At 37.6% G+C, this 23,946-nt stretch overlaps 1 protein-coding gene across 1 annotated transcript; it reads left to right on the top strand.

The window, feature by feature from the left end:
- Window positions 1–388: 388 nt before the first annotated feature.
- On the top strand, window positions 389–12,297 carry DBR1 (debranching RNA lariats 1). The gene is made up of 8 exons (XM_015074199.3): window positions 389–738; window positions 1,354–1,478; window positions 2,828–2,908; window positions 5,081–5,166; window positions 7,222–7,446; window positions 10,229–10,309; window positions 10,558–10,703; window positions 11,418–12,297. Exons 1-8 carry the CDS (start codon window positions 542–544, stop codon window positions 12,109–12,111), a joined length of 1,635 nt encoding a protein of 544 aa, XP_014929685.2. The 5' UTR covers window positions 389–541; the 3' UTR covers window positions 12,112–12,297.
- The last annotated feature ends 11,649 nt before the right edge of the window (window positions 12,298–23,946 follow it).

A 23,946-nucleotide genomic window follows, 5' to 3' on the forward strand; every position in this document is an offset into this window, starting at 1 on the left:
TCGGTGGGATCATTTTAAAATATTCAGTAAGTTTTTAAGTTTTATTTAAAAATTATTTTCAGTTTGATGTGTGTTGTTTGTTTTTTTTTTTCCCAAAAATCTTTTAATTTCTAATTTGCTCTTAGGCAATTATCTTTGCGTTGACAGGTTCGTCGTAGGAATTAGCCAATCGCACCGGCTCACTTTTTTAGTTTGGCTTAATTTTATCAAACTAAACTACTACTTCTGTGTTAAAAAACAAAACAAAACTATTTTGGTTTTGATTTTTATCATCTGTCAGACTGCTAAAACTGAAAGACCCAAGAAGACAGAGCTCGAGTCAATTTGAAAACTGTCTCAAATCCTGGAATTCTTGCCCTGCTCCATCCTCTCTCGCGAGATTTGGAAGCCGGAAGTGGGTTCTATTTCAGGCGTCTCTGCGAGGCGTGTGCTCAGTTAGTGTTGGCGGGAGCTGAGCGATCAGTCTGCTCCTTGCTCGCCGGCCTAGGCTGGGTCTGGTCTAGGGGCTTGCGGGCAGCGCTCCCCGTCTCCGGCCGGCAGGATGCGGGTGGCTGTGGCCGGCTGCTGCCACGGCGAGCTGGACAAGATCTATGAGACGCTGGCGCTGGCGGAGAAGCGCGGCCCCGGGCCGATAGACCTTTTGCTGTGCTGCGGCGACTTCCAGGCGGTGCGCAACGAGGCCGACCTGCGTTGCATGGCCGTGCCGCCCAAGTACCGCCACATGCAGACCTTCTACAGGTGAGCAGCGAGGTCCGGGCCTCAGACCCAGCGGTGCGAGGCGTGACTAGCCGGCAGTGAGTGAGTGGGAGAGAACCCGGACTGGATTCGAATTCCCCCTGCCACTGACTCGCTGTCTCTCTTACTTACCTTCTTTGTTCACGCTGTGTCTAGGAACTGGTGCTTCGTAAATGTCACTTTTCTCTTTTCCTTTCACCTGTCTTATCTGTTTCGGAAGGGATCGAAGCCTGAGGGGAAAACCTGGAGGAAGAAGCTGACAGGGTAATCTACCTTGCACTTGATAGGACTCTGGGACTAGTCTATTTACTGATGCAAGAGTTTTTATTGGACGCTTCCTCTGTGCTCGTCCGCGTTCTAGAAGCTAAGGTTAAGAACTGACAAAGTTCATTGAGCGTACACTGGCTTTAAACCCAAGGTGGCAGACCTTCATTCTTAAGAACAAGTATAGGCAATTCACTTAGAAAGAGCTTTTTAATTTTTTATAATGAGCTCAAATATCTCCTTTGGGCCTTATTTTGCTTTTCTGCTATGCCCGATTGCATGGGCATGCCTAATTGCTTTTCTCTATGCTTGATTTCTGCTATGCCAACTGACAACTTTACTCTTATGTTCTAGGTATTACTCCGGTGAAAAAAAGGCCCCAGTTCTCACAATTTTCATTGGGGGAAACCATGAAGCCTCAAATCATTTGCAAGAGTTACCCTATGGTGGCTGGGTAGCGCCAAACATTTATTATTTAGGTATGTGTTCTGGATAATTTCTTGCTTTGTTTGTAATGGAAGCGCCTGTCAGGATTTGTATAACAGGCAGCATCTTGAGATATACGGTGTTTGCGAAATGTCTCTTAATTTAAATAATCATGAAACTGTAATTAGAATGGTTAATTTAAGTAGGTAATTATGAAAATATGTCCATGCTTCTAGTATTTTAAGCAATATAGATAATAAAACATAGTAAAAAATGCAAAGGCCTTATGTACTGTTCGCAATCCCTTTATTTTTTCTTACTCTTTCTGTTGATTGAGAAAACTCAAACTTATTATGATGGAAATTGTTAAACATACCGAAGAATAGAGAATAGTATAATGAATCTCTGTACATGTTGACCAGTTTCAACAACTATTATTCTGCCATCCTTATTTCAACCCCACTCCCCTCTAAACTTTTACTTAAGTAACTGTAATTCCTCATTATTTATTGCTTAGTTCATGTTCAGATTTCTGTGACTATCACAAAGATGTTTGTTTTACTTTGTTTGACTTGTTCAAATAGAATCCAAATGAGGCCTGCACATTTCATTTGCTTGTCATGATTCTGAAGTCTCTTAGGCTGTAAGTGTCCCTTTTCTCTCCTACCCATGCTTGTTATTTGTTGCAGAAAATGGGAACTTTTTCTTGTAGAATTTCCTGTGTTCTGGATTTAGCTGATTGGAATTTCTTATATTGTTTAACGTGTTCCTTTTATCCTCTGCATTACCTGTAATCTGTGTTTAGATTTACAACCGGATTAGATTCAGGTTCAATTTTAGGCCTGTTAGACTATTTAGTCCATTCTTTTCTTCACTTAAATGTTTTCAGCTCTAATGATGACATGATAACTTCAGAAATATAATTTATCTACTTCATTACTGATTGTTCTTTTGACAACTGTAATATTGTGAAAAGATGTTTGAAGATGATCAATCAGAAATAAAATATAGAAACTGCAGGTTATTTATACTTTATACCTGTTGACTTTCAGATGTATAACCTATAAATCGATCATAAGACACTTTTCCTTATTTCCCTGCCAGCCCACTGTAATATTTGACTAAGTACCAAATTATGTCTATTTTTCTCTTAACATACCTAATCTCATTGGCCCTTCCTTTCTGCTTAGTATCTTCCCTGATCTGCTTCTAGGCCTTTCATCCCTAGTCTGCCTCTTATATTGTTGGCATATTGCTATGTGAAAGAGTAACTTCATCTTGATATTTAATTTTCAAATAATTTTAGGACTGCATGGAGTTCTACGCCTTTAAACTGTTCTTTTAGTTAGTAAAGAGATTGCTTCTGCCTGTGGTAATTTTATTTAACTGTGTACTTTTACAGGTTTGGCTGGTGTAGTAAAATACCGAGGTGTAAGGATTGGTGGAATCTCTGGTATCTTTAAATCTCATGACTATCGAAAAGGTATTGTTCTGAGAATTGTTTTTAAATTTTAGAACTTGCATCTTCAGACTAACTTAAGCATAATACATAGTTTGACCTTTTCATGGAATTTTTTCTCTGAACTACTTTCAAAAAAAATTGTTTTTAATGTATGTTTATTTTTGAGACAGACAGAGTGTGAGTTGGGGAGTGGCAGAGAGAGAGGGAGACACAGAATCTGAAGCAGCGTCCAGGCTCTGAGCTGTCAGTACAGAGTCCGACGTGGGGCTTGAACCCATGGACTGCGAGATCGTGACCTGTGCTGACTGAAGTCGGATGCTTAACCGACTGAGCCACCAAGTCACCCCTGAACTGACTACTTTATTTTATACATATGAAAAGTTTGAGAGTACTGGAACAAATTATCTCTGTATCCACCATCTAGTTTTTTCAAGTCTTAGCGTTTCTCCACTTTTAGTTACGATTTTATTTTGTTTTATTTATTTTTTGAGAGAGCGAGAGAATGTGTGAGCAGGGGTGGAACAGAGGGAGAGGGATAGATAGAATCTCAAGCAGGATCCATGTGGGGCTCGATCTCACAACCGTGAGATCATGACCTGAACTAAAATCAAGAGTCTGACGCTTAACGGACTGAGCCACCCAGGCACCCCAGTCAGGATTTTAAAGAAATAGTACAGATTCAGTCAGAGCTCATAGTTTATCTGTTCTCAGTCCTATTCTCCTTTTATCCTTCCCTTTCCTTACCACGAGTCACTCTTCTGAATTTGGTGTTTGTTATTTGCTTGATTATGTCATTACCAGATAGGTAACAGCTTTAAACAGTGTACAATGTAGCATGTTTTAAATTTCATATGAATGTATGATTTTGCGTGTATATTTCTGCAACTTGTTTCATTGTTTAATGCGTTTTTGAAATCCATGTTGATACATTCATTTTAATTTGTGAATAGTATTCTATTATAGAAGCATATGGCAGTGCACTCATTTATTCCATTGTATCTGAAAAAATTGATCTTAAAGGAATAGCTTGAGTTCACATTGATTTCAAAATTTTATGAATTAAGTTGGCAGCTAAAACTTACATCCTCTGTGTAACTGTTAAATCACAGATCTGTTCCCTGCTGCCCTGCTCCCCATGATTCTAAACTATTGGCAGGGGAGTACAAAAATAGGTTGTCTCCTTCACGGCAGGTGTGAGTGCAAACTGTCCTCCACTCTTTGGAGGACAGCTGGTAATCTGTGGAAATTATAAAAGTACTCTGACCCAGGAGTTCTACTTCAGGAATTTAATGTACAGATACATTCCACACATGCAAGATGATGTGTACACATTTATTATTTCAGCATTGTTTGTAATGGCAAAAGGTACGAAGTAATTAACTCTAACATAACTCTATCATGATAAAACTATACAATGCAATGCTATGAAGCTAATTTTTTAAAAAAGTAGAAGAAAGCAACTCTATGTGTAACTGATACACAAAGAACTCCAAGTTAAGTGAAAAAAAAAAACAAAAACAAGGCATAGAACATGTTTCAACTATGCTGCTATTTGTGTAAAAAAAAAAGAGAGGATAAAGAAGTTTGTGTATTAAATGCATAGATGATGTCCCTGGAATAAAATACTAAAACCTGATTAACTTGAGTTGCCTCTAGGTAGTGTTAGTAGTTAGTAGGAATAGGAGGATCCCTGCCTCCCATTGTTTTATCAGCTTTGTTGAGGTAAAACTTACATACTATTGTAAGTATACAATGTCGTGATTTTGGTAAATTTATGTAGGGTTGTGCAACCATCCAGATTTAAAACATTTCTAGTATTCCCAAAAGTTTTGTAGTTAATCCCTGCTCCCACCCCAGCCCTGGGCATCACTGGTTACTTTTTATTCCTTTCTGATGATATCTCTTAAATTTTAAACTATATGAATAAACAACGTATTCCAAATTATAATTTAATTTAAAAAATCATAAGCCCCTCAATTATTTAGATTTATAGTTAGTGATCACTCATTAGTAGAAAATACCAACATTTTTTTTTTTTTAATACCAGCCTTTTAAGAGCAGTGTTTTCATAGAATTTTTAAGAACCAAAACGGTAATGACAGACCTCCGTTTTGGAAAAGTGTGTGTATGTTATTTGTATTTGCCGTTACTTAAGGGAGTTGAATATAGCTTATTTCTCTTCTTTAATTCAAGGTCATTTTGAGTGCCCCCCTTATAATCCAGCTACAATAAGGAGTATATACCATGTGAGAAATATTGAAGTCTATAAACTAAAACAGGTATGTAAAAATTACATTGCAGCATACTTGAAAAAATTAGTTAAAGTCATTCTGTACCAAAATGTGTTTTGATCATTTTGGTATACCACTTCCAAGAAATATTTCAGTATAGAATACTTCAGTATTTCTAAAGTTTGGATCTTGAGTTGCTTTTAGGAGGTTCACAGATGAACATTTTTTTTTTATTCTAATGTTATGCATTTATTTTAGGAAGTAATAATAAAATAGAACATTTAATCTATGACTGTGTATATTACTACTTAGAATAAGGCTAAAGAATATATGTTGGAATAAAGTGATACTTTAAAGAAAATATTAGAATATTTCATTTTATTTTTTTTTATTTTTTTATTAAAAAAAAATTTTTTTTCTTAATGTTTTTATTTATTTTGAGACAGAGAGAGACAGAGCATGAACAGGTGAGGGGCAGAGAGAGAGGGAGACACAGAATCCAAAGCAGGCTCCAGGCTCTGAGCCATCAGCACAGAGCCCGATGCGGGGCTCGAACTCACAGACTGTGAGATCATGACCTGAGCCAAAGTTGGACACTCAACCGACTGAGCCACCCAGGCGCCCTAGAATATTTCATTTTATTTTATTTATTTATTTAAAAAAAATTTTTTTTTTCAACGTTTATTTATTTTTGGGACAGAGAGAGACAGAGCATGAACGGGGGAGGGGCAGAGAGAGAGGGAGACACAGAATCGGAAACAGGCTCCAGGCTCTGAGCCATCAGCCCAGAGCCTGACGCGGGGCTTGAACTCACGGACAGCGAGATCGTGACCTGGCTGAAGTCAGACGCTTAACCGACTGCGCCACCCAGGCGCCCCTAGAATATTTCATTTTAAATAATGGTATTAAGTAGGGAATAAATAATGGTAAGGAAGATAGAGAATGTGGTAAAATTGTGAAAGTGGTATTGGAACACTGGCTTAACTAGAGAGTAGCTGACACTAGGTTTTTGTTTGAGAACCCATTAAATGCCTGACACTGGGCTAAGCAGTTATCACCCATGACATTTCATGTAATCGCCACACAATTCTGTGCAGTAAGTATTACTCTAACTTTGTCAAGTTAAGGATGAGAGATCAAGGCTCAGATAGGTAAGCAGCCTTCCAGGGAATTCCCTAGGAGTTAGGTGGTGGAGTCGCCTGAAGCTGTCAGACCCTTCCCACCATGCTCTACAGCCTCTGCAGGAGCTTAAGGATGCTCGTGGGCATTTCTTTAATGTCCTACTCATAACAGGTCCCTACCTTGAATCCTTTTTCCCTTTCCCCCATCTCAGTCCTACCAGTGTTTGACGACCCAGCTTAGATACCAGTTTTCTAGTTTAAAGCCATCACTCTTCTCTGAATTTTCATCACACTTACTGCCCGAATCGGTTATTCAGCGATTATTCGTATCCTTTATCTTGTATTGTCTTCAACACATAAATTATTTTAATTTAGTTTTCCAAGTTTTGTTGCCGATTACTTGAAGGTGCTGGGGATGTGTAATGTATGGAGTATATTTTGTAGCCTCCCCATGAAGACACCAGCTACCTTGAATACCTCTAGTATAATTTATGTAGCAAACAGCATTTTTTACGTGTATGCTCTATGAGTCCATTAGAAAAAAAGAAGGGATTTATCTTTGGGTTTTACTATATTATTTACATTAGAGATCTCATGAAATCTGTGTCTCTGTGTATCTTAAAACAGTTCCTTTACTAAAAGTGACAAGAATAATGGTTATTGTATATTTCAGAAACCCTGTATTAAAGACCATGGCTAGTTGGCAGTTAGATCAAAGTATGTCTCTGTTGACCTGCCTTGCCATGGAATATAAGGATGATTTGTGAGGTAGAGAGAAAGCTTTTTCTCCTTGCTTACATGAGTGAGGAGTTTAGCATTTCTTAGTATTTCTGTGACCTTCTTAAATAAAGTTTGCTTAGAATGAATTACATAGAAATCTAAAGATCTAAGCGGTTAAACAATTGTGTGGTGGTGGAGAGAAAGTGTAGGGGATTGCTTTTGGCTAATCTGTTTTTGGGTTTTCTTTCTTTATCTGTTAAAGCTGAAGCAACCTATGGACATATTCTTATCTCACGATTGGCCAAGAAGCATATATCATTATGGAGATAAGAAGCAACTTCTCAAGACTAAATCTTTTTTCCGACAAGAAGTGGAAAATAACACATTGGGAAGTCCTGCTGCCTCAGAGCTTCTAGAGCACTTAAAACCTACCTACTGGTTTTCCGCACACCTTCATGTGAAGTTTGCAGCCTTGATGCAGCATCAGGTAGAAACCAGAACATTCTTTGATTTGACAAACACTTAGCAAATATCTGTAGGCTAAGGCACTGTTGGCACAGTTGTAACTTTAGAGAAAGAGCTCAAAGATAACTTTGCTTTTGCGAGTAACTCCATATCCATGGGGCAGGGAAGAGACAAGCAGGCAATAAGTATTATTATTAGTGATTAGTGATAGTAATAAGTTTGTGATGAAAAGTGCCATGGTGCTGTGGAAGTGCCTACACCAGACTCTGGTGAATTGGGGATGTAGACACAGAGATGAAGAGATTGAGAAGGTTTTCCAAAGGAATTGATTGTGCCAGGAAGCAGTAGAATATGAGGGCAGTGTAGGTAGGGAGCCCAGTGTGTGCCAAGGCTAGAGGTCTGAATGCGTGGCGCGCTGGGGGCTGCAGCAGTCCCTGCGGCTGAGGCAGAGGGAGAGATGAGGCTGGAAGGACATCCTAACTGCCTGCTGGGCCATGTTCTGGAGTTTGGGTTTTAACCAGAAGGTAATGGGGAAAGTTGGGGAGTAGTGAAACCAGACTTTGATTTTAGAAAGATTAGTTGGGTAGCATTTTTGTGTATGGATCATAGTAATGTAAAATGGGAGGCAGAGAGGCTATTTAAGCATAAGATGAGGTTCTAGCCTGTGGCAGGGAGGGAACACAGAGAACGCAATCTCCAGAGAGATTTTGGAGGCAGAATCATCAGGATTTGGTGACAGAGGGGGACTTCCAGAATTTTCCTTGGGTAGCTGCATGGGTGATGGTGCTTGATGAAAGGTAGAGAATAAATAGAGATTTCAATTTAGGCTTTTATGGAGATAGTTGTTTATTCTTTTCCCCTCCCATTCTGACTGACTTTCCACCTGAAGTATTCCATAGGGAAAACATTTAGAAAACGCTGGGTTAACAAGGTTAGAAATTCCTTCTCGAAGTCTTCTATAGAATTCCTGAGAGTCTTTAATGTGCTGATGGGCGTCGTCTTTCTCCAGGAGTGAGTGGAGTGTGGGGTGCAGTGCTTCTTGAACTTGACCATACTCTTTTCTGTGGTGGAAGTGCACTTTAATGATGTTCTTCAAGTACAGTTTGGAAAATTCTGTTTGGAAACATTCCTGTGGGCCCTTTCTGTTGTGGGCTTATCCTCACTCCCCAGTTTCATTGGGAGAAAGAGGCAAGGTTACTCCTTTTCTCTTCCTTTGGACCACTGCCAAGGTTATTATCCTCTTTAAATGTCCAAGTTACCCATTCAGATCAGTCACCTTTTCTACATCTTTGTTATTCTGTCCCATCTCCTAGGGCTCATGACATGCCCAAGATCCTAGGGCCTGGATTTTTACTGAACCATCGGCTTTGGTTCTTTCCCCCCATTCCATCTTGGGTTGTCAGCCTCAGGGAGTTCTATCTCTGAATGAATATGTTCAGTCCCTTTTAATTAGCTCCTCAACCTCGACTGCCTTTGCCAGTGGTCTCTTTCAGCCCCTTTACCAACACCAAAGATCACCTTTTCTCAGAACTGCCCCACTGCCAAGATCTGCCTGCACTCTCTGTGCCTTCACCTCTCAGTCCATCACCACCATTGGACTGAAACCTGGCCCACAGCAGGGTGTCCCATAGCTGCTTCCTGTCCTTTTTCCTCCGTGGGCCTTACTGTTCTCAGTGAGTCACTTTTGTACTTCATCCAATATGACCTTCATGTTGTGGTCCATCACCCCCTGCCCATGTTTCTTTTCTGCCAATTCAGTTTTTACAAAATAGCTTACTTGGAATATAATTTACATGTCATAAAATTCACCTATTTAAATGTACAATTCAGTGAGTTTTGGCATATATCCAGAGTTCCAGAGGTTTCCCGAGCAAACAGTACATAGCCCAGTTGTAGAACATTTCCAGTACCCCAAAAGATGTCTTGTGCCTGTTTGCTGTGCTGTTTGCTGTCAGTCCTTGTTCCCACTCTCAGCCCCAGGCACTAATCTGCTCTGTGTCTCTGTGGATTTGCCTTCTTTGAAATTTATATAAGTGGGATCAAAGTCTATAGTCATTGGCACGTGGTTTCTTTTGTTTGTGTGTTTTTGAGGTTCATTCGTGTAGCAAGTGTTAGTATTTCTTTCATTTTTATTGTTGAGTAATATTTCGTTCTGTGAATGTATCCCATCACTTTTGGTGTTGTATCTAAGAAATCTTTGCCTAATCCATGTTTATAAAGATTTTTCCTTATAATTTCTTTTAAAAGTTATATAGTTTTAGCTCTGCCAGATTACTTTTCAGCTCTTCTGTTATCTTAGCCTTTGCGTTATATACTTTGATTTAGCACTGGCATTATCATCAGCATTAGTGTCTGCTTTGACTTTTGTAAGGAAGTTGAAGCCCAGAGAGTTTAAGTGCATTGCCCGTTATTACACAAGTGGTTGCAGAACTAACTTATTTTGGAAAAGTGACAGTTGTTGCTTTGACACATAACTTAGGGGTATGTTTAATAAAGATTGTTTCCATCCTATTCTGTGTATGAATTACTGTGATAATTTAACATTCTTTCTGGGGCTGCCTGGGTGGCTCAGTCAGTTAAGTGGCCAACTTCGGCTCAGGTCATGATCTCATGGCTCGCGGGTTCGAGCCCTGTGTAGGGTTCTGTGCTGTCAGCTCATAGCCTGGAGCCTGCTTTGGATTATGTGTCTCCCTCTCTCTCTGCTCCTTATGTGCTCATACTCTGTCTGTCTCTCTCTCAAAAATAAGTAAACATTAAAAAAAAAATTTTAACATTCTTTTTAAAATTATGGTTCATATTTGTAGGCCAAGGATAAAGAACAGACGGCCAAAGCAACAAAATTTTTAGCCTTGGACAAATGCTTACCACATAGAGACTTTCTTCAGGTAAAAAGAAAATGAAATAACTTTGCAATATAGTTTTGCTCTTCCAATGATTAAAAAAAAATTAATTTTCCCTTCAGAATTTATTTGTTCTCTTTATAATTTATGTATTGTGAGAATTTTGGAATACGTTACATTAGTGTTTTTAAGCTACTAAATTAAATTCCTTTTAAATTTTATTGTTATACTGAAATTCTTAGCATATTAAAAATAGAAATTTTTTTCTTAAAATTATCAATTTCTTCCTATAGGTAATAGAAATAGAACATGACCCCAGTGCTTCTGAGTACTTAGAGTATGATATTGAGTGGCTCACTGTTCTAAGGGCTACTGATGATCTTATTAATGTGACGGGGCGCCTATGGAATATGCCTGAAAATAACGGCCTGTATACAAGGTAAGTCTGACATTTAGGGTTTGCTCTCTCTGGTGCATGCACGGTTTTTTGTCCCCTCCACCCTTTTTTTTTTTTCTTTCTTAAATCAAGGGAATTATTGTTAAATGAGTGTCAGAATAATTCAAGGGTTACTGACTGGTATGGAAAACTACAAATTTTCCATCTAAGGGATGTAAGAAAATGGGCTATTGAGTACCAACCCAAATTAGCACATAAAGCATGTATAAAACTATAATGTGGTGATGATTTGGTTCACACATTAAAGTAACTTATGCTTATTTTAGAGTGTGAGTTAAGAACAGCTTTTTCTTTTTTCTTTTTTAAAAATTATATTTATTTATTTTGAGAGAGAGAGAGAGAGACCGCAAGTGAGAATGGGGTAGGGGCAGAGAGAAGAGTGAGAATCCCAAGCTGTCAGCACAGAGCCCGATGACATGGGACTCGAACTCATGAACCATGAGATTGTGACTGGAACTAAAACCAAGATTTGGATGCTTAACCAACTAAGCCACCCAGGCACCCCAAGAAGAGCTTTTTCTAAGAATTGTTTTTATTTCAAAATGGTCCTTTGGTAAATTAATTGTAATTTTATCAAACGGAATTTTTATATGTGGTTTAGATTTTATCCTTACACCTGAAGTCCACAGTTAGATCTTACCATTTGTTGTCTGAGGCTGATAAAATGTAAAAAGCTATTGTTTTGGACTTTTGTAGGTGGGATTATAGTGCAACAGAAGAAGCTATGAACAAAGTATTGGAAATACTGAATCATGACCTCAGAGTTCCATGTAACTTCAGCATAACAGCTGCTTGTTATGACCCTAGCAGGCCACAGACACAAATGCAGTTGGTGCATAGGATCAATCCTCAAACTACTGAATTTTGTGCCCAGCTTGGCATCACTGACATAAACGTCAGGCTGCAGAAGGCCAAGGAAGAACATCACTTGTGTGGTGAATATGAAGAACAGGAGGACCTGGAGAGTAATGACTCTGGTGAAGACCGTAGTGAATATAACACAGACACGTCTGCCCTGTCCTCTATTAATCCAGATGAAATAATGCTAGATGAAGAAGAGGAGGATGAGGATAGTATCGTAAGTACACACAGTGACATGAACACACCGTCTGTAGAGCCTTCTTCTGATCAAGCTTCTGACTTCTCTGCAAGCTTCTCTGATGTCAGGATCTTGCCAGGTTCCATGACTGTATCTTCTGATGATACATTGGGTTCCCCAGATGGCAGAGAGGGGAAGCCTGGTGAGGCTCTGGAGTCGGAGGATGGAAAGGACTTAACCGAGTTGCCCCTGAAGAGGCTGAGTGACGAACATGAACCTGAACAAAGAAAGAAAATTAAGAGGAGGAATCAAGCCATCTATGCTGCAGTGGATGATGACGATGCAGCATAAGACAATTTACTTAGTATTATATGTAGATATGTGATTTTTAAGACCATATTTTTAGAGTTGGATTTTTGACACTCAAGACTTAACTTTGTAATAATGAAGTTACATGAGAGAATTTTAGTTAGGTATTGACTTTGTCTTTAGTCCTTTGTATATTTCAGATAAAAATATTAAAATTTTATATATTTACTTGATTGAGTACCTTTTTTTTGAAGACGTATACCATTCACTTTCATTATTTTCAGGAAACACTCACAGGATACCTACTCTGTACCAGGCACTTTTCTGTAAAATGGCACTATAAAGATGAGTAAGACCGGAATTTCTACCTTTGAGGAGTTACTACCACTGTGAATATTTTTGTGTATAAAATATTCTTTATTAATGGTATCTTTATATTTTGTTTTGCAAAGTCATTGTTGCATGTACGATTTTGTATGCTTTCATTTTATTTATTATAAATATTTTCCCTGGTCTGCTCTTAATGTCTGTCAAATATAATTGAAATTTAAGATGGTAGGTAAGGTTTCAGGAAATAAATTACTTTAAATACTAAACATTGGTAAACATAAAGTTTTACATTTAATTGCTGAGATGAATATAACCTTGTTGATTTTGGCATAGTTTAGCTTTAGCTTTAATTTTAAGGTGACTATAGTAACTGTACGGGTCATTTTTGACACAGTTCATCTTAGTATTAATTACTATCAGGGATTGAATTGCACAAATGCTGCCCCTCGTGCTGTATCATGTGGCTTGTTAGTAATAGAGTATTTTATTTTTAATGTTTATTTATTCTGAGAGAGAGAGCGAGCGAGCACATGCATGCAAGCAGAGGAGAGGCAAAAAGAAAGAGAGAGAATCCCAAGCAGGCTCTGTGCTGTGAGTGCAGAGCCCTAAGTGGAGCTCTGTCTCATGAACTGTTGAGATCATGACCTGAGCTGAAACCACGAGTCGGACACTTGAATGACTGAGCCACCTGGGCACCCTAGTACTAAAGTATTGTTAAAGATCCACATGGAAAAACTATCCCTCCATCCTGTCTCTGGTTAAAAATGTCTGCATCACCTGAGGAGATGGTTACCCTGCACTTTGGATGAGGAGTCATGAATCCAAAAACTATTCTGGGATGTCATCCCACAGCAGTCCAAATCCAGGGGTCATTAACCTAGGAGAATGCTGTAGCAACTGGCTTCCATCTTGTCAGCATCTGACTTGAAGAACGTGGAGCAATTTCTCTTTATTGCCATCCATTTTCTTTCCCTTTTTAAGTTGAATATTTACTTATTTTAGTTTTCATTTAGTTTCAAAAGGATTTTCCTCATCACTGATTTAATGGAATCCCATAGTTCTGACATTTAGGTTTTTTCCCCCCAGAAATTATTATTTTTTTAATATAATTTATTGTCAAATTGGTTTCCATACAACACCTGGTGCTCATCCCAACAGGTGCCCTCCTCAATGCCCATCACCCACTTTCCCCTCTCCCCTACTCTCCATCCACCCTCAGTTTGTTCTCAGTATTTAAGTCTCTTATGGTTTGCCTCCTCCCTCTCTGTAACTATTTCCCCCCTTCCCGTCCCGTCTTCTGTTAAGTTTCTCAGGATCCACATATGAGTGAAAACATACGGTATTGTCCTTTCTCTGCCTGACTTAATTCACTTAACATAACATCCCCAGTTCCATCCACATTGCTGCAAATTACCAGATTTCATTCTTTCTCATTGCCAAGTAGAATTCCATTGTATATATAAACCACATCCTTATCCATTCATCAGTGGATGGACATTTAGGCTCTTTTCATAATTTGGCTATTGTTGAGAGTGCTGCTATAAACATTGGGGTACAAGTGCCCCTATGCATCGGCACTCCTGTATCCCTTGGGTAAATTCTCAGCAGTGCTATTGCTGGGTCATAGGGTAGATCTATTTTTAATTTTTTGAGGGACCTCCACAGTTTTCCAGAGCAGCTGCACCAGTTTGCATTCCCACCAACAGTGCAAGAGGGTTCCCGTTTCTCCACATCCTCTCCAGCGTCTATAGTCTCCTGATTTGTTCATTTTAGCCACTCTGACTGCCGTGAGGTGGTATCTCAATGTGGTTTTAATTTGTTTTTCCCTGATGAGGAGTGATGTTGAGCATCTTTTCATGTGTCTGTTGGCCATCTGGATGTCTTCGGTAGAAAAGCATCCATTCTTTTCTTCCCATTTCTTCACTGGATTATTTGTTTTTCGGGTGTGGAGTTTGGTGAGTTCATTATAGATTTTGGATGCTAGCCCTTTATCCAATGTGCCACTTGCAAATACCTTTTCCCATGCCGTTTGTTGCCTTTTAGTTTTTGTTAATTGTTTGCCATGCAGAAGCTTTTTATCTTGATGAGGTCCCAATAGTTCATTTTTTCTTTTAATTCCCTTGCCTTTGGAGATGTGTCGAGTAAGAAATTGCTGCGGCTGAAGTCAGAGGTTTTTTCCCCTGCTTTCTCCTCTAGGGTTTTGATGGTTTCCTGTCTCACGTTCAGGTCCTTTATCCATTTTGAATTTATTTTTTTAAATAGTGTTAGAAAGTGGTCTAGTTTCATTCTTCTGCATGTTGCTGTCCAGTTCTCCCAGCACCATTTGTTAAAGAGACTGTCTTTTTTCCATTGGATATTCTTTCCTGCTTTGTCAAAGATTAGTTGGCCATACATTTGTGGGTCCAATTCTGGGTTCTCTATTCTATTCCATTGGTCTATGTGTCTGTTATATGCCAATACCATGCTGTCTTGTTGATTACAGCTTTGTAGTATAGGCTAAAGCCTGGGATTGTGATGCTTCCCTCTAGTTTTCTGCTTCAATATTACTTTGGCTATTTGGAGTCTTTTGTGGTTCCATACAAATTTTAGGATTGTTTGTTCTAGCTTTGAGAAGAATGCTGGTGCAATTTTGATTGGGATTGCATTGAATGTGTAGATTGCTTTGCGTAGTATTGACATTTTAACAATATTTATTCTTCCAATCCGTGAGCATGGAATGTTTTCCCATTTCTTTGTGTCTTCTTCAATTTCCTTCATAAGCTTTCTATAGTTTTCAGCATGAAGATCTTTTACGTCTTTGGTTGGGTTTATTCCTAGCTATTTTATGGTTCTTGGTGCAATTGTGAATGGGATCCGTTTCTTTATTTCTCTTTCTGTTGCTTCATTATTGGTGTATAAAAATGCAACTGATTTCTGTACATTGATTTTGTACCCTGCGACTGTGCTGAATTCATGTATCAGTTCTAGCAGACTTTGGTGGAGTCTGTCACATTTTCCATGTAGAGTATCATGTCATCTGTGAAAAGTGAAAGTTTGACTTCATCTTTGCCAATTTTGATGCCTTTGATTTCATTTTGTTGTCTGATTGCTGATGCTAGGACTTCCAACACTATGTTAAACAACAGTGGTGAGAGTGGACATCCCTGTTGTGCTCCTGATCTCAGGGGGAAAGCTGTCAGTGTTTCCCCATTGAGGATGATATTGGCTGTTGGCTTTTCATAAATGGCTTTTATGATGTTTAAGTATGTTCCTTCTATCCCAACTTTCTTGAGGGTTTTTATTAAGAAACGATCCTGTGTTTTGTCAAATGCTTTTTCTGCGTCTATTGACAGGATCATATGGTTCTTTTTTCTTTTATTAATGTGATGTATCACATTGATTACTTTGTGAATATTGAACCAACCCTGCAGCCCAGGAATGAATCCCACTTGACCATGGTGAATTATTCTTTTTATATGCTGTTGAATTTGATCTGCTAGAGATTGTTTAATAAAGATAAAAGCAGAAAGTAATTATGTATAAAATAACAGAGTTCATTAATGATGGTTCTCAAAGTAAATAATAATAAAAAAAAGACAGTCCTCTAGCTTGTCTAATCATGAAAGTACAAATGCCAAAAAAATAAAAGAGGTAAGTAACCAGTAAAACAGGGTATTCAAGTAAATATGGGGTTACTCTCATAACTGGGTACAGATAAATTTGATAAATGATTACTTTCCTAGGAAAATAGAATTTACTGAAATTCATCCTATTAGAGGTAGAAAGTGAAAAAAAATTCCACAGAAGGAATAGATAAAGTTCTCAAAGGATCAACTCCCATGAAAAAGCAGTTGGCTCAGATGGTCTCAGGAGGAAAGTACCAAATCTTCTAAAGGCCAGATAATCCCTAATGTTAGGTAAACTTCCAAAATGTAGAAAAATAAAGGGAAGTTTAGTTTTCTTTATATGAAGCAAGTATGGCGATGATACCTAAATCTGATAATTTGCAAAAAAAACACCCCACATATGACTATTGCTGCCGAAGTCCTAAACAAAACATTAGCAAACAATTTATAGCGCATTTTAAGCATGACTGATACAAAAATGGTTCAGTATTAGGAAATGTGTTGATATAACTCACACAGTGATAGATCTAAGAACAAACATCATGATTATCTCCATTGATGATGAAAAGGCCTTTGGCAAAATTCCACACCCATTTCTGATTTTGTGAAAAGTAAAATCTAGCATCTTGTTTCATGGGGAAACACTGTAAGTGTTCTCATCAAGGGAAAGTAAGCAGAAGGTCAAGGAAAAAGACAGGATCCCTACTACCTCCGTTACATTTTAACATTGTGTTGGTGTAAAGAGCAAAACAATTAGACCAAAGGGGCACCTGGGTGGCTCAGTCGGTTAAGTGCCTGACTTGATCTCAGCTCAGGTCATGACTTCCTGGTTCATGAGCACTTTCAGGCTCTTTGCTGACAGCAAGAAGCCGGCTTGGGGTTCTCTCTCTTCCTTTCTCTCTGCCCCTCCCTGGCTTGTGTGCAAGCTCTCTCTGTCAAAATAAATACAAATTTACAAAAAACAAAACAAAACAAAAAACAGATGAAAGAAAACAGGGAAATCAAGATTGCAAAGGAAGAGACAGCTATATAGAGATGAACTGAACATTTAGGTGGAAAACAGGAAAATCAAAATTAAAACTAATACAGCAAAGTAATAAGATAAAAATTGACCTACAAAGCAATAGGTTTCACATACACAATTACCATTGACTGGTGCAATACAAACAATATCAAAAAGAAATAATAACAAATGTACAAAACCTGTAATGAGGAAAACCTTAAAATACACACAAAAATGCAAAATTAGACTTGAACTAACGGAAACCTCTCTTGTTCTTCGATAAGTAAACCCAACATTTTAAAGATGCCAATCCTTCCTAAGTTAATACATAAATTTAACATGACCCCAATCAAAATATCAGCACATGATTTTATTTTTTGTTTCTTTTTCTAGAGCTAGGCAAGTTACTTTTAAAGTTCATGCGGATAAATAATTTAGAACAGACAGGAATATCCCCCAAAAAAGCAATAGATTATGCTAGCCATATGAGCTGTTAAAACATAATATAAAACCTCTATAATTAAAGCAATGTGTATTGGTTAATGAATGGACAGACCACTGGAACAGAAAGACTGGCAGTAGGCCCAAACATATGAAATGTTAGTATATGATTTCAGTGGCATCTCTAATCACTGAGGAAAAAGATGATGTTTTAAATAAATAGAGTTGGATCTCTGGATATCCATTTGGAAGCAAAACACCCCTTTTTTATATTTATATTTACACATACACATATATACATATATATTATAAATATAAATATATAATATATAAACTATAAATATATATAAACTATATAAAATATATATTATTTTATATATAATATAAAAATCCCTTGTTATATATTATATAATAATATATATGATATATAAATGTTTTATAATATTTACATATATTTATGTAATATATGTTATATACTATATATATAAACTCCAAATAGACCAAAGATATAAATGTGCAGAATGAAAACATATAAATACCATATGAAAACCTGGGTAAATGTTCTCATAATCTGGAATTGAGGAAAGCCTTTGTGACTATATCTCAAAATCCAGACACAGTAAAAAGGAAAGGCTGATACATTTTGACTCTATACAAAAATAGATAACTTTTGCATGGCAAACAAAACACCAAAAACAATGTTAAAAGACAAATGACAAACTGGAAGAACATATTTGCAACTCATAACACAGACAAGGGGCATATTTTCACAAAATATAAAGAACTCTTTATAGAGACCTAGTTATGCCACTATTTTTTAATTAATTTTTTAAAAAATTTTTATATTTAGAGAGAGAAAGCATAAGCGAGGGAGAGGGGCAGAAGGGAAGAGAGAGTAAGCCGATTCCACACTCAGCATAGGGCCAAACATAGGGCTCACTGGATCCCATGACCCTGGGATCATGACCTGAGCCAAAATCCAGTCAGATGCTTAACTTGCTGAGCCACCCAGGCACCCCTTGATCAAAGAGATAAAAAGATGAAAATCGTTGGTGCTCATTAGTTCCAGCAGTGGCACTCTGACAGAACTTTTGAGTAGTTTCTATTATCTATTTTACACCCTCAGAGTTGCTCTTTTCGAAGCATAGGGTTTCAGGATTCCTTTCATCTTCTAATCCCCATCACCTTATCTCCTTACAGTAAATTCCCCTCTTGTTTAATTCAGCCAGCCAGAGTTTTGGTGCTTGCAACCAAAATACCCTGACTGATACATATGCTCCTGACTGTTAATGAGCTTGTAATTGGAATAGGGGAGGAAAAGGCAAGATAAGAAAATTATGGCCCTTATCTATTATGATTTCCTTTAATTCTTATTTATCAGCTTAGGCCATTCATTTATTCATTCAAGAAATATTTATTGAGATAAATGCATCCCAGGCACTATGCCAGGGAAACAATGGTGAGAAAAATCAGGTATAATTCCAGCTTTCATGGAGTTTATAGTACAATGAGGGAAATTAATATTAATAAAATAATACCTCAATAATTAAGAAATCCCGACTATTACAGTGTGATAAACGAGAGGAATATAGTACTATAGGAGCAAATCAAGGGGACATTTGATTCACAGCTATTGTTTAATATAATACTGGAGGCCTTGGTCAAAGCTATAAAATAAGAAAATAAGAGATATCAAGAGTGGAAAGGAAACATCATTATTTGCAGGCCATCTACATGTAGATCACTCATATAAAAAGGGAAAAAGCAAAATAAAAAGATTCATAGACATAAACAAGGTCAACGAAAGTTTGCCAGATACAAAGAGAACCTTACAAATCAGTAGCATTTTTCTAAAATAGCAATAACCAGTAAGAAAAATATAATACAGAACAACAATGCAACAACAACAAAAATAAAAATGTTTCTGTAAATTAATTTATCAAAAAATGCACAGACTTCAATACAGGGAAAATTAAAACTGTATTAAGGGAAAGAATTTAGTATTTAAATAAATGAGACAACAGTCCAGGATTCTGGATGTGATAGCTTAACATTGTAAAGGTGGTGATTGTTGCCCATCAGCTAGTACCAGTGACCACAAACCACCGAGGAGAAAACATGAACCCCAATCCTGGTAATTTAATAAATCTGGAAAGTTAAATTTTAATATAAATTATAGTAGTGATATGATGAAGAAGATTCGAAATCAGTCCCTGAAAGTATATAAAAGTATGGCAACAAGAAAAAGCATTGTGAAATATTGATGTGCTCTCCATCTTTATTTTTAATATCTCAACGCAAATCTCAAAGAATTCCAAAACATTTCCATTGCTCTCCTTTGTCCAACTTTGGACTTGTCTGTGGATCAACTTATTGACTCCAAAGTGTGAAGTTCCTAGTGATTTCACGAATTCCTCATTAATGTATTAAACTTCTGAACTCTCTTCATAAATCTGTGTTCATCAGTCATTGTTGGGGTACACAATTGTTCTTCCTTAAATTTAATTTTTTGGGAATTGGTTACATATTCACATGGTACAGAATTCCAATAACACAAGATACATCCAATAACATGAAGATCTCTGTCCTGTCTCTGTCTGCCATTTAGCCAGTTCCCCTCCCTAGGGTCAACCAACGTTATCAGTTGAATTTCTTTTTCTCCTCTTTTTTGAGAAAGATAGTGGCAATCCACACATTCTCTTATTCACTGTTTTTTTTTTTCCCCCACTTAATATATATCTTGGAGATGATTCCATGTCCATATATAAAAATCTTCCTTGTTTTTTATTAATGCATATTGTTTCACTGTATACAAATATATTTTTTGATTTTTTTTAATTTTATTTTTTATTTTTTAAAATTTACATCGAAATTAGTTAGCACATAGTGAAACCATGATTTCAGGAGTAGATTCCTTAATGCCCCTTACCCATTTAGCCCATCCCCCCTCCCACAACCCCTCCAGTAACCCTCATTTTGTTCTCCATATTTATGAGTCTCTTTTGTTTTGTCCCCCTCCCTGTTTTTATATTATTTTTGTTTCCCTTCCCTTATGTTCATCTGTTTTGTCTCCTAAAATCCTCATATGAGTGAAGTCATATGACTTTTGTCTTTCTCTGAATGACTAATTTCACTTAGCATAATACTCTCCAGTTCCATCCATGTAGTTGCAAATGGCAAGATTTCATTCTTTTTGATTGCTGAGTAATACTCCATTGTGTATATACCATATTTTCTTTATCCATTCATCCATCGATGGACATTTGGGCTCTTTCCATGCTTTGGCTATTGTTGATAGTGTTGCTATAAACATGGGGGTGCCTGTGTCCCTTTGAAACAGCACACCTGTATCCTGTGGATAAATGCCTAGTACTTCAATTGCTGGGTCGTAGGGTAGTTCTATTTTTAGTTTTTTGAGGAAACTCCATACTGTTTTCCAGAATGGCTGCACCAGCTTGCATTCCCAAAAAATATCTTTTAAAAAAATTTTTAATGTTTATTTATTCGTTGAGAAAGAGAGAGAGAGAGCACGAGCAGGGGAGGGGCAGAGAGAGGGAGCCACAAAATCCGAAGCAGGCTCCAGGCTCTGAGCTGTCAGCACAGAGCCCGACGTGGGGCTTGAACTCACGAACTGGGAGATCATGACCTGAACCTAAGTCAGACACTTAACCGACTAAGCCACCCAGGTGCCCTTAAAAATATCTTAATTTGTTAAACCAATCCCTTCTGATGAACATTAGGTTGTTTATGATCCTTTGATCCAGGATCACCTAGGTGGTTAGAAAGTTGCCATTTACCCCAGAAAGTCCATTTATATGCCCCATTCTGATCTTCACGCTCTCTCTTCCTCCAAAAGTATCCATTATCCTGTCTTTTATAGCAATCACTTTTCTTGCGTTTCATTATAGCTCTTCACTTGTGGGCAATCCTAGACACTATAGTTTAGTCTTATCCTTTTAAAAAAATTACAATGTCTTTAAAGGATCTTTTAATCTTCAGGATGCCCCTCCTGAAGGGCATTTATTTTCTTTTCTTTACACCTTTTTAGATTATGACCTCAGGACTTTTGATATGCAGCTTTCCACAGTTTAGATTTTGCTTTTGGTGGAGTTGAACACATTCCTCTATCCTCTGTATTTCCTGCAAACTGGCAGCTGGAGCCAGATGCTTTATCAGACTTAGATAAAATCCCTCTGAAAAGACTATAGGTGGTGCTATGTTCCTTCATCAGGAGGCACACGATGTCTAGTTTTCTTTCTTTTTGTAATATTAGCAGCTTTTGATGCCCAGGGTCTAGAATGATTAGTTTACTGAGAGTTGCAAAATAATGATATTCTTTTCATTTTAAGTATTTTATTTATTTTGAGGAGGGGGTGTATGAGCAGGGAGGGGGCAGAGAGAAATAAAGAAAGAGAGAATCCCAAGCAGGCTCCGTTCCATCAGCATACGGAACCCGACGTGGGGCTCAGTTTCATGAACTGTGAGATCATGACCTGAGCTAAAATCAATAGTCAGATGCTCAACTGACTGAGCCAACCCAGGCACCCCCAAAATAATGATATTCTAATTCAATAACTCATTTTTCATTTATTATTTGAGATACTGTATATACACTTGTAAGATGGAGTATTTTTATAAGAATTCTGTTTTTATAGTCAATAACCAATAGTGCAATTTTATGTGGGAAATATAGGATAAATATTTGATTCTTTCTCTTGCAAGTTTTCAGATAGTGAATTGAATCCCTATTACAATCCAAAACTGGCTAATCAGTTTTTATTTTTTTTGAATAATTAGCAACCCATGGATTTAAACATATTTGAAGAGTTTCAATCAGTCGCACTTTGGCCTTTTAAAGCTAACAGTGTTCTATTTTGTTCAGTAGAAACCCCTTCGCATTGGTTTCTGAATAATTTTCACATGACCCTAGTAGCTTCCTTTATCTGGTGTGAGAATATATTCTTGATTGTACTTTTTTTCTGCCCCAGGCATGGAATGAAGCATTTCCCCCCAAAAGTCCTTGTTTCTCTCAGTGAGACACGATATTTCAAAACCACAACCTGGGTACAAGGACTGCTAATTGCTGCTGGATTGGTCATTGTTTCTAGACTTCTTCAGTGGACAGAGTTAGGAAAAATATACACACACAGACACGTAAACACCCCCCCCCCAACACACACACCCCAAAATACTTCATGAGTTCATACTGAAATTTCCAATTAAAATGCAGGACTACAGGCTGTTTTACCCAACCTCTTCTATATTACATTGATATCTCCTATCTTTTATACTGGAAATTTTGATTTCAAGGACCTAAGGTACAGTAAAATTATAATCTCCTATAATCACTCATTTACTTTGATCTCTAATACACACACACCTCAGAGTAATACAAGTACAAGATTTTGATATGCAAAATCACATTGCATATATGTGATTTTCTCCCCATTTTGGTTTTTGACTCTTGATGTGGTGACTTTTAAGTCTCTCCTCTTACGATTTTTCTCTATTTCTCCCATCTGTATTTTGTCCCCCTTTTCTTCCTTTTCTGGTTTCTTTTAGATGAATTGAATATTTTTAATGATTTCATTTTAACTCCTCGGTTGGGTTATTAGCCATCAACTTTGTTGTTATTTTAGTGGATGCTTTAGGGTTTCTAGTATACATCTTTCTTGGGGAAGGTCATCGAAAAGACCTGACTGCCAGTTGACCTGTGAGCTGGACCCAGGTGATTGGAAATGCCTCACCTCCTCCTGTGTCCTTGGAATGTGGGTTTGCTTGCTTTTCCCACACCCAGTGGCTGCTCCAAGGACATAGATTTGAGATAATGATATGGTGTTGAGAATACCTGTACAGTATAAGTGACTATACCCAGGGAAGGCCTCCTTCCATATAAATTTTTAATACGTGGCAGGCAGATTCTGGGATCCCCTGGCCTTGCAGCAGCCCAAGGTAAGCCTTATACTTAAGTTCCCTTTGCTTATCAAAACTGCCACATAACAACCTGGAATGGCCTCTTCCTTTGCTCTCTCCCTGCCCTCTGCATTTGGGGGCCAATTTCAGGTTACACCTGGAATGCTCTCCAGAGGGTTGTGAACCAACAATCTTTTAAGTTATGACAGCATACCTTCAGGCGGTAGTATACCACTGCACATATAGTATAAGAACCATACAATCATATACTCACATGGCTTCCTCTTCAGCCTTCATGCCATTTCACCATATGTTTTATTTTTGTGTATGTTACAAACTCCACAGTATATTATTTTGATTTTTATTTAAACAGTGACTTATATTTTAAGGGGTCAAAATAATCAGAAGAGTACTTGTGTATTTATCCATGTCATTACCATGTTTAAAATACATTTATGTATTTATTTTTTTTAATTTTTTTAACGTTTATTTATTTTTGAGACAGAGAGAGACAGAGCATGAATGGGGGAGGGTCAGAGAGAGAGGGAGACACAGAATCCGAAACAGTCTCCAGGCTCTGAGCGG

This window comes from Acinonyx jubatus, chromosome C2, assembly GCF_027475565.1.
Source record: "Acinonyx jubatus isolate Ajub_Pintada_27869175 chromosome C2, VMU_Ajub_asm_v1.0, whole genome shotgun sequence".
In the NCBI taxonomy this organism is placed as follows: domain Eukaryota; kingdom Metazoa; phylum Chordata; class Mammalia; order Carnivora; family Felidae; genus Acinonyx; species Acinonyx jubatus.

Bases quoted from the DNA above. Each gene is read 5' to 3' on its own strand.
- DBR1 (XM_015074199.3), top strand. From the start codon at position 542: ATGCGGGTGGCTGTGGCCGGCTGCTGCCACGGCGAGCTGGACAAGATC. The intron at 1,479-2,827 runs GTATGTGTTCTG...GTACTTTTACAG, and splicing joins GCCAAACATTTATTATTTAG to GTTTGGCTGGTGTAGTAAAA. The intron at 7,447-10,228 runs GTAGAAACCAGA...TCATATTTGTAG, and splicing joins CAGCCTTGATGCAGCATCAG to GCCAAGGATAAAGAACAGAC.